At 38.4% G+C, this 12,082-nt stretch overlaps 1 protein-coding gene across 2 annotated transcripts in view; it reads right to left on the bottom strand.

Annotated features, from left to right (window-relative positions):
- Positions 1–12,082, bottom strand: part of PDE7A (phosphodiesterase 7A) — a 47,160-nt gene that overhangs the window by 20,303 nt on the left and 14,775 nt on the right. The window contains exon 3 of one of the 2 annotated variants that reach the window (XM_039335463.1): positions 7,488–7,571. The exons of the other annotated variant lie outside the window; for it this stretch is intronic. Coding sequence (XP_039191397.1) covers positions 7,488–7,571 — 84 coding nt within the window. The remainder of the gene's footprint in view (positions 1–7,487; positions 7,572–12,082) is intronic. 2 annotated transcript variants of the gene reach the window in all.

The following is a 12,082-nucleotide window of genomic DNA, read 5'->3' as shown; positions in this document are numbered from 1 at the left end:
CTAATGAAATAAAGTGTATCTATCTAGCAGTTAAGATCTTTAAGCTCTTATTTTCAGATTTTACTAAAATACTTTAAGCCTATTTTGATACTTTTTCAACATAAAAGTCATAATACTCATTTTTTTCTGGTATTTTTCAGACAATATGAGAAATAGGGCCATTTTTAGAAAAGCCCACTCTGTGGATCCTTCAACACTTTTAGGAACTAGTCATCCACAAAGCCATAATTTTATGTTGCCTGAACAAAATGTTAAATGGTCACTTTGTAAATAAAACTTTGGGGGAAGGGGAAGGAAACTACAGGTAGCTCTCATTTAGTTACCACAATTGGAACTGGCAACTAAGTCATAAAATAATTGACAAGTGAAACAGTAAATGTGTTTATTAAATTTATGATACCGCACCTTTTGCTATCCAAAGCAACTTTATGATCTTACTTCAGCTTTCCTTTGCTTTACAGACCTGTGAAGGTCACAAATGCGAAGAGCGGTCATAAAGTTAACTTTTTCACCACAATCATAACTGTGGATGATCACTGAATAAAAAAGTTGCTAAAGGAGGAATACTTGTACTACTTTTAAGTTCTCTGCATTAAGTCTCATGCTAAATAATTTAACCCCATGACGTAACTTCACATTTCAGAAGCACATTCAATATGATTTAATGCATTATCCTATACTACATTTAATTGTACTCAATCAGTTCTTTCAAAGAAAGGCAAAATAGAAATGAATACAAAATAAATGTAAAATTACCATTATCAAGAAAAATTGAGGTATTTTTCATCCAATATATCAAACTCCTACACCTCAAAATAAATACACTCATCAAACACTGAATAGTGGTTTGGATATCAAAAGTACAATCCTGTAAATAAAGACATTAATTGTAAGCAAGACATGTATCTTCACAAGATAAGTTCGCATTCCTTTTCCAATAGCGCTTTAAAGACAAATCCTAATACTTCCCAAAAAATGAAAAAAATCACCTCTGTTTAAAGAAGCCATGAACTGAATAAGGAGAAAGACAGTTTGTGCTTTTAGAATGTCTTTTTATTCTAGAACATGTTTTTAAAGGATCTACAGAAGAGAAACATGGTCATGTTTCTGATCAAATTGACCAATTTTTCTCAGATTTCAAACTGGGAAAGAGAGGAAGAAAGTACATGACAGCAGGAAAAGAACACTGTTGACCAAGTTGAAATATATCAATTAAAAGGGAAAGGAATACTAGAGAAAAATAGATGTCTACATAAAAAGCTAATGATTCTCAAAAAGTTTATTTTTGAAAATGGAAATCATTTCTCCATACAGACAAAACTGTACTCTAAAAATTTCACATACTTGTCCATTACTATAAAATAAACATTTCAGAAGTGAAAAGCATGCATTTGTTTTAGCATACTCAGGTACGTTTATTTATATATGTATGTATCATCTTTCTTCCAAGCTTTGGGATCAGCTTATGAAAAGATAACTTGAATGGGAGGAAGTCAGATCTGGTAATCACAATGGATTTTTGTGACTGAAGGTGGACGTAAACCTGGCTTTCCCCAAACCTGCTTCAACATCTTATTATATTGACTCCTCTTCTTTATAACCTTAGCAGTTCTTACTATACACTGATATATCCATGAAACTGTTATAGGGGAAAAAGAAGTACCATGTTGAACATCATATCTAACCTATCAACCCTTTACTCCCTCTGGCCCAATAATCTGCAAACAACAAAGTAAAGTAAAAGCAGTGAAAGTATAATTTTATTCCAAGGACCCAAACCAGCTGGCCAGAATTTGAAGTACAAGAAACATGAAATTATTTCCAAAGTTACTAACATATAATTCATATATAGATGAGTCTTTTGAGTCTGAGTTTGGGCAGGGGGGGGGGGGCTGGCATGCTATTGTCCCTGTGGTTGTGAAGAACTGGACACAACTTAAAGAGTGAATAACATTTTTTTCTTTAAATTCTGTAAGTAGCATTCAGCTACTGGTATCAGTTCTTACATTATGACTTAGTGTTATGTGTCAATTTCTAAGGGAGGCAGGCAGGCCATCCAAATGGCCAGGTTTACAAATTAACTACATAAGCGTCATAGGTCTAAGTAAGGGTCTGATCAGAACAAGAGTTTTCAAACTTGCTAACACCAAATGAATGCACAATCCCTTTCACTTTTCATTTCAAAAAATCTGTAACAAAAGATTGAGGAATCTTATGGATGGAGGTGATATAGAGCAGTGTTTCTCAACCTCAACAACTTTATGATTTGTGGACTTCAAGTCCCAGAATTCCTCAACCAGCATGCTGGCTGGAGAATTCTGGGAGTTGAAGTCCACACATCTTAAAATTGCTGAGGTTGAGAAACACTGATATAGAGAGATGATAAGGGCATTTGAATTCCACAAAATAAATGTCCATCTGTGAACACAGATCTCAAGTAGATTAAGACTCTATTCTTCAAGCATTTTTATGGACAACTCTGGAACCAACAAATAATAGTAAATGAAACTATAATAAAATCTAGTTTAAAACATTCTGGCTTTTTAACATTTAGAAACATTTTACAAAAAATATATCTTTACATGAAGCACACAAAGCTTAAATAATGTATACATTCTGTAATAATATTAACTGAAAGTGCCAGTTTTCAATTAACTATACCATGACAGTTTAACCTACCTAGACTATAATTTTATATGCACTTACATATTGAGAATAAATTCCACAAATATTAACAGGATTAATTTCTGATTATATGTATGTATGTATGGATATGTAGATGTACATTTACTAGTAAAGTGGAACAATTCAGAGATTAGCAATACTGTGAAGTTAAGAGCAATATTGATCTTCACTAGATTTTTTGAAATCCTTGTCAAGTTATTGGTAATGAGAAAGTACAGGGCACAGAAAAAACATTAGAATGTTTTGGCTTTATTTTAATATACTAAAAATAACTAAATTAGAAGTTTCAAACTTTTGGTTGCAATCACATTTTAAGTATGTGCCTATATAAGTATAACTCTACACTACAGTTTTACTCCTTGTCAAGATTCTGAGGCAATTTTCAAAACTTGAGATATAACAATTTCATCTGAAAAGCACACACATTAAACTGTACTATAATGCCAATATTTCTAAAATCCACTCTAACATAGAGTTATCAGAAACAAACAATGTACAAGTAGGTATGGATTCAGTCTGATAACAATTTCACATGTATATGGGTAGTGACTGAGAAAAGGCTATAGCAACAGAAGGAATCAGAACATGCTCTAACAAGTTACAATTATGGGGGGATGTATATAGCTACTTTCCAAACAGTATTAGTCAAATATTATGTGTACATTTATAAAGTGTTATTAGTCACATGACTTCATGTTCTTTACTGCCCATTTTAATCCAACCCAAAAGATACAGTGAAAATATAAAACCAATAGAATTATACTCCAGTTAGAAAGCTCATGAGTATATGTTAGTCCAAATATCATTATCTCTCTTGTCTTGTTAACTAACATTTCTAGGACTGAAATTTATTAATCTTTGTTAATAGAGCAATCAGCTACAGATACTTCCTACATTTAAATGTGCTATCACAGCAATATTCCTGCCAAACAAGAACAAATGAATAAACTTATTTTTTCCATCTTAACAATAAAATAGAAATGTAAGGATGAATGACTTAATATACTGTCCTGTGGTTATCATTCACAAGATCAATCGACAATGGTACAGCACATACTTTTCCCATAGGACTCTAAATTTAACTCCCAGATTCTCAAGGCAGGAATAAGAAAAATCACTAACTGAAACATAGACAAATTGTATCAATCTGCCTAGATGTAGACAATATCATGGTGGATTTTTTGAGTCAATTTAGTGAAGAGTCACATAACCAGTTAGCTAGAATAATTTTCACATTAATGCACTCAGTATAAGTAATTGGCAGCTTAGACCTTCCAACTTGGTACAGAAAATACCAGCAAATCTCACTCCGTGATGTATTTCAATTGCCTTTTCTTCCTTTTAAGGCTCTTTAACCTCTATTTCTAGTGTGAATAAAGGTTGTCTTTTAAACATTTCAGCTGTCATTCTCAAGCTAAAGATTATTAATGTCCATGTAAAACAATGAAAATAGAAAAAATGGCTCTGAAAATGGTTGCCTTCTAAACCAGAGTTCCCCAACCTTTTCACATTTGCGGACTAGCAGGTGAGGAGATGGTTCTGAGCAAGTGGTCAGTAAGCGTGCATGCGCTCAGTTCCATTTCCACAAGTGGTGGGCATGTGCGCCTAATGTTCATGCAAATGGAATGCGTGCACGCTTGCTTGCCCACTGCTCACAGAAGTGGGAATGCACCCACCACTTCCATGGCCCAGTTCTGAACGGCTCATGGCCCAGTAATATGCCACGGCCATTGTTGCTTACTTCAAATAACCTCAATAATTGTTCATGTAGGGAATTAGGTTTTACAGTCTCTTATTATTCATAATTAAGATACAACTCTTGTTAAATTACCTGCTCTCCAATATACATGAATATTAGCACAATTTGGAGGGAGGGAGGGAGGGAGGGAGGGAGGAAGGGAGGATGGAAGGAAGGAAATTCAATAGACAACTATTACCAAAGTTCAGACTAAGATGCTCACCAGTGATAAAGTACCTGATCAAGTTCATTTGCTTTCAAAAAACTATTTTAATGTTTTTCTATCAGGAGATATACCCTTTAATAGTAGTGAGCAGGCATTTTCAAGATGCTAGAGGAAAAACATAATTCCAATTGCATACTCTTTTCCCTTCTCTTTTTACTTGACAACATTAAAGGACTAGAAAATAGGATGGATCAAAATGAGACACTAAATTCCCATTTCAATCAATGATTCCAGCACAATCTTGGATGATCCTAACTATAGTAAGATGAATGCAGATAATGGTCATTCAATTTACCTGAATCAGAAAATTATGTCAAGCAACTTTATTAAACCAGAATTTTAATTCAGTGCCATATGGTGTTAAAGATTGTGCCTTGTTGAAAGCTGGCAACTACAGTTTCACAGTTCAAACAAAAAGAAAAAGAAAGCTATTGTTACTTCCTGCTTTTTTTCTAGTACAGTGAATAGATGAAAGAATTGTATTCACGAAGAGCTTCAGCATATTTTTGAAAGCAACATACAAGTAGGCCTCAACTTATGTCCACAATTGTGACCAGAATTTCTGCTAAGGTGATTGTTAAGCGAGTCACACCTGATTTTAAAACCTTTTTTGCCACAATTAAGTGATTCACTGCAGCTGTTAAATAAACTATGTTTATGTTAAGCAAAACCAGCTTCACCAATAAATTTTGCTTTTGGAAGCTGGCTGGAGTGGCTGCAAATGGCAATTGTCTAACCATGAAACACTGCAACCACCATGAATAAATAACCAGTTGCCAAGCCCCCAAATTTTGATCTTGTGACCATGGAGATATTATGACAGTTGTAAGTGTGAGCACTGGTTGTAATTTACTTTTTCCAATGATGCTGTAACTCTGAACAGTCACTAAACAAGTGGTTGTAATTTGAGGGCAACCTAAACTGAGTATCTATGAAGTGTTTCAGAATTGAAACAGCTGAACTTAAAATACTTCCAAAATACTCAAAACATTCCACTTTGCATATAAAGAAAGTGTTCCAAATTAAAGAAAATTCAAATCAAAATGTGGGGAAGTCATCCCATGAAAGAATGTACAATAAAGTCAAAGTCTCCCAGGAATATCAGAACCTCTTTACATAATATTCATATGTAGCTGAAATAAACAAATCTTCAGTGTTCTGTCAAGAAGCAGCTTTCTGATTAATCCAAGCATTTTAAACATTCATAGAAGATAGTATTTTAAAAATAGAGATAATTACATCCAGTATGTCATGATTTGCTCAAGCCTCTCATTTTGCAACTACAGTCTATCTTTTAGTAGAATCTTATGAATTTTATCATTAAAATTTCAAGCCATGTCCAAAGTGAAAACATTTGCACTTCTACCTTATCATCATGGCTATCTAAACAGACAAAGAGTGGTCATCCTATGCCACAGGTCGGCAACCTGTGGCTCCGGAGCCGCATGCGGCTCTTTGAGGCTTCTCCTGTGGCTCCCAGCCTCCTCTGCCTTTGCAGAGAGAGACAGAGACAGAGAGAGGCAATTGCGCTTCCCTGCTTCTCTCTCTCTCTCTCTCTCTCTCTCTCTCTCTCTCTCTCTCTCTCTCTCTCTCTCTCTCTCTCTCTGTGTGTGTGTGTGTGTGTGTGTCTGTATCTGTGTCTGTGTGTATGTGTAAAAGAGAGTGCACTCACAGTATTCTCCGAGGAGCTGAAAAGTTTACTGGGCGGAGCTCCTCCCTTTGCTGCGTCTCTGCAGGAAGCAGGAAGGGCAGGAGAGAGCTAGCTAGCCCAGCTAGGCTGACTCAGGAATTCTGGGAGTTGAAGTCCATGAGTCATAAAAGAGACGAGGTTGCTTATCCCTGAGCTTGTTGAACAACAGCTTGAAGCTTGCCAGGTGAGCAGCAGATAGGAGGGGGGGAGAGAGAGAGGGAGGGAGAGAGAGAGAGAGAGAGAGAGAGAGAGGAAAGAGAGAGAGAAAGAAAGAGAGCGGGGGAAGAGGAGTGGCAGACCAAGGGCAGATAGAGAGGGAGGGAGAGAGAGAGACAGAGAGAGAGAGAGACCCTTTTGACATCTAAAATGAAGATAACACTGCATATATCCTTTTTTAACCTGTGTGTGTGTGTGTGTGTGTGTGTATACATACACATACATAAATACATATACATATATATATATACACACACACATACATACACACACAAACACACACACAAACACACACACACCTATAATAAAGGTAAAAAAGGATATATGCAGTGTTATCTTCATTTTAGATATCAAAAGGGTTTTGCGGCTCCCAGTGTTTTGTTTTTGGTGGGAAACAGGTCCAAGTGGCTCTTTAAGTGTTTTGGGTTGCCTACCCCTGTCCTATGCTATCAGAGTCTTTAATTCTTAAAGTCTGGGAGAGGTGAGAGGAGTTTTACATTCCTATAGAATATTGCCTCTTTGCCAATGGAACGGGTAAATTTACACAATAATGAGATTCTCTAATTATGCCCTAATATGTGAAGATAGACAATTATGTTTTTTCAAAAGATCATTCAATTACTCTCTGTAGTTACTGCACTGCACTATCCCAGGAAAAGACATACTTGAATTTAGAGATCTGGAGACAACTGCTATGTTTGTTTCCTCATACACCCTTAAGTCTGAATCCATTGTGCTTTTTTTTTCAACTTCATATAATGTAGCTTAAGAAACAATACTGTAATATTCTACATAGAGTATGTTCATAATTTCTCAAATAGAAATTATTTCCATAAAAGAGAAGTATTAGTTAATAAAACCTGCATGACTATACGCGCAGCAGCCAAACACAAATGGAATTCTTCATTACTGTACTGCTATTAAATACTTACAGTGAAAAATACGGAAATCAATGTATGGATGAGAACCTCTTCTCTCTCTTTCAAATCCTGCCCGACTTCTTACTCGTACATCTCCTGGAAATAGGGTCAAGAGTGAAATATACCATCGAAGAGCTACAGAGAAAAATGCAACTGAATACAGTTGCAAGGTGTAGACGTTCTGTGGATGTAGGGTAACAATAATACAAGGAACTGTCTCAGCTCCTCTACCTTAAATGCAATTTCACAAGTTTGAAGTTTTTTACAAATATCCAGTTCCCTGCTTGTCATAAATTCCTTTTCTACCTTCTCATACACAATTCACTAGATATTTAAATTTAATATCATATACTAAATTACCATAATAAATGACAAAAATATATCTAAAGAAAAATATCAAAATTCTTTTTTCTCTTTAGTATCAAATCATTTTTCTAAAAGATACCTGTTGATAGATTTTTAATATATACAATCCTACATTTATAACTTTCACAATTACAGTAATTCCATTAAAATTTACTTAGCTTGATTACATCAATCTTCATTAAAATATCAAAACGTAATATTAACATGAAAATTACTGTATGTATTTCCCCCTTCAGCAAAAAGAAGCATTTTTACTATTTATACTGGCAAAACAATAAATAATTAATTTTTCGTCCATTCAATCATGTCTCTTTTTCAAAGACTGCCTAGACAAGCCCCTGCAATTTTCTTGACAAAAGTTTTTCAGAAGCAGTTGCCACTACCTAAGCTTGAGAAAAATCTGACTAACCCAAGGTCACCCAGCTGGCTTCATGCCAAAGATGGGATTAAACTCACCATCTCCTACTTTCTAGCTTGATGTCTTAACCACCTACATCACTGATGTCAAACTCGCTGCGTCACGTGATATGTTGCGACATATCATGCCTTTTTTTACATTGCCAAAGCTGGGGTGGGCGCAGCCTCCGCATGATGCAACCAGCTTTTGGGCCGGCAGTTTCACACCCCTGACCTACACCAAAGGCCCTCAAGCAGTATTAGCCAATGCCTAGATTTTTTTTTCCAAATTACAGAAATACTTCTCAGGTATGCAAAAGCTGATATGATACAAATTGTACTCAGAATTCAGATATATACTATTAATTATTTTATAACCTTTTTCCTCACTAGGTCCAAATTTTATATTATGATGAATCACATAGCCATGTTTAGACTGGATTTACCATTTTTGTCCATCTATCAACTCTTTCCCAAGCAACTGAGACAGGCAGTTGTTGTTTAATGATATTAAAGGTTCTATTGCAGGATATAAGCTGTTCCAAATAAAGCTACCTTTGATATTTGACTGATGATAATTTTGTTGATTATTATCATTGACTGCTTTTCAAAATATTGTTGAAAGTCTTATCTTGTGTTAGAATACAGTTGCAGAAAACATTTATATGACATAATTATGAGACTTTTTCTTCTAAAACAATGAGCTTATCTATAAACTGATTTGGCTTTTCTAATAAGGAATCTACTTATGGCTATTAAAAATGCATAACCACTGAATTATAAGAAATGCTTTAGTGGAAATAGAAGGAGGTTTGAAGAAAATCACGTTATCCTATGGTATTTCTATGCAATGAATAAAAAATGTATTCATATATAGGAGTTTTTCAGTTCTACTAACTCCTTCCTTCCTTCTACAGAAGCTACAAATTGAAAACTGTTGATTGTCTTACAAAGTTTTTTTTTTTTACAAAAATCCTAATCACAAAGAAGTGAAAGTCACTTTCAATGTAACTTTCACTGTAGCTAGCACTAATCACAAGCAGCAATCACACAATTTTCTCAGAATGAATCTATCAGGACCATTATTGTTCAAGTCAAGTCAAGGTATGTTTTTTTGGTTGTATATTAAATGTATACAGCAACCCAACTCGCGACAAGGAGCCACCAGTTAGCTGAATGGTGAAAAGACAGACCAAAGTCAGTTAAAGAAACAGAAAATGTAAGGAATTAATTTCTCCATACCTCTAAATGAAATAATCCCTTAGGAGTGCAGAACCAAAGCAGCTACAACCTGCCACTGGAAAGGAAGGGAAGGGGCATTGTCTTACCTAACACCTTTTCTTAGCACGGAGATGGAGAATCCATCAATGGGTTAACTCTGCCTTCCTGCCCATTAGACCAAGTCAGCCAAATTTGCCACATCCATCCTTGAGTAACCACTCCCCATTCTTGATGAAGGCGAAGCGGCTGACTACAATTCGACATGTTGGCTCCCGGTTCTCTAATATGAACTAATTATTTTTAAGTGTGGGAGTGGATTCTTCATCTCCGTGCTGAGAAAAGGCATTCAGGTAAGACAACGCCCAATGGGACATACCAAAGCCTCACTGTCCCAATGGGAGGGAAACAGAAGAGGCCGATGCTGCGTGGAAAACCCTCCTTCCAAAGGAGGCGTCCGCGGATGCAAAACAGTCTATCTTGTAGTGTCGGAGGAATGGGAAGGGTGAAGACCATGTTGCCGACCTGCAAACCTCCTCGATAAGAGGCCTGTGTGGCCCACACTGCAGAGGCTGCAGCACTGCGAGTGGAATGTGCTGTAATCTGCCCTGGTGGTGGTAAAGAAAATGATTGATACGCTTCCACAATGCAAGCCCTGATCCACCTGCCTATAGTTGAGGCAGATACCTTCTGCCCACTAGAGGTGTGGTGAAATGAGACGAAGAGGGCTTCCGACTTGCGGAAGGGCGCCATTCGCTTGATATAGTATCGCAATGCCCTATGAACATCCAGTGTGTGCCACTGTCATTCTAAGGCATGGGACGGATTGGGGCAAAAATCTGGTAGGACGATTTCTTGGGTTCTATGGAACAGGGTGTTGACCTTAGGAACAAAGGTTGGGTCCAAGCGGAGAACCACTCGGTTTTGATGAAAGGAACAGAGGTCCTCCCTGACCAACAGTGCCACGAGTTCAGAGATACGCCTGGCCGAAGTGATAGCGACCAGGAAAGTGACCTTGAGGGACAAGTCCTCAGAGTACAAGACTTGATGGACTCGAACAGTGCCTTGCTGAGGGCCCAAAGTACCCGTGGTAATTCCCAGCAAGGGTACCTGTAGACTATGGGTGGTTTTGTGTTGGTGGCACCCTTAAGGAAGGTGCGAATCCCGGAGTGTTGTGTCAAGGGGACTAAATTGGTGCAGGTAAGAAAAGTGGATAGCGCTGCGACCTGTCTGCGGATGGTATTAGGTGCTAGACCCCTGTCCAGGCCATCGAGCAGATATTCTAGGATGTTTGGAACTGTTAGGTCCGAGGCATTGAGTTGTCGCCTTTCGCACCAACTGCAGAAGTTCCTCCACGTGAAGTCATAGATGCGATTTGTTGCGAGTTGGCAGGATGCCTGAATCATGGAAATTACTCTTGACGGGTATGATTCCCCACTCAAGATCTGGCATTCAAGTGCCAGGAGGCTAACTGAAGCCATTGGGGTTCTGGGTGTTGCAGAGCTCCCTGCCTGAGTGACACTCAGCCTGGGGGAATCCTCCATGGGGGAGATCTGGAGAGATTCACCAAGTCCACGAACCACAGTCTTCATAGCCAATGTGGGGCCACGAGTATGACCTCCGCCCGTTCCTGTAACATCTTGCAGATGGTTGCCGGAATCAGCGGAAGAGGAGGAAACGTGTAAAGCAGACCCCCCCCCCAGCCATGGGCAAAGCAGGGCGTCCACTCCCTCCGCTCCGGATGATGGGAACATTGAGAAGAACCTCGGGAATTGGCCGTTCACTGGAGACGCGAACAAGTCTATAACTGGCTGCCCAAACGTCTGCATTATTTCTGTGAATAGGTCTGGATGCAGACGCCATTTGGAGTGGTCCACGATCGACCTGCTTAGGAGGTCCACTTGTCTGTTTGTTTCCCCCGAGATGTGTTTGGCCTGGATGGAGATGAGGTTTGCCTCCGCCAAGGATCCCAAGGCTTGGGCCTCGGTCATGGAATGTGCAGTGATTCATCTGGGGACCGTCAAGGACTGTGCCCTGTAAGCGTCCACTATACACCTTTTAATCCATCTACCGATTATGGATGCAGTGACCCTCCGACCTCTTGTGTGAGAATGGAAGGAGACAAATAGTGCTTCCGATCTACGGAAGGGTGCCATTCGCTTGATGTACTGCTTTAAAACTCTGTGAACGTCTAAGGTGTGCCACTTATGCTCCAGTTCATGGGACGGTTCGGGGCAAAAGTTTGGTAGCACCATCTCCTGTGCTCTGTAGAATAGGGAATTGACCTTTGGAATGAAGGAGGGGTCCAAACGTAACACCATCCTGTCCGTGTGGAAGGTATAAAAGGTCTTCCTTCGCTGACAGGGCTGCTATTTCTGAGATGCGTCTTGCTGAGGTAATAGCGACTAAGAAGGCGACCTTAAGAGTCAGGTACTGTAGGTCACAGGTCCTGGCAGGCTCAAATGGAGGTAAGGTTATGGCCTGTAGGACCTTAGGTAGATCCCAGGAAGGGTATCTGTGTACCACTGTTAGATGCGCCCTTTACAAAGGATCCCACCATTGGGTGTCTGGCTAAAGTTTCAGAGTTGCCATAGGTAAGAATGGTTGATAGGGCAGCCACCTGTCTA

Source organism: Crotalus tigris, unplaced genomic scaffold (assembly GCF_016545835.1).
Source record: "Crotalus tigris isolate CLP2741 ecotype Arizona unplaced genomic scaffold, ASM1654583v1 scf7180000017546.9332058, whole genome shotgun sequence".
NCBI lineage: Eukaryota > Metazoa > Chordata > Lepidosauria > Squamata > Viperidae > Crotalus > Crotalus tigris.
Note: the sequence above shows the minus strand (reverse complement) of the source record. Positions and strands in the feature narration are given on the sequence as shown.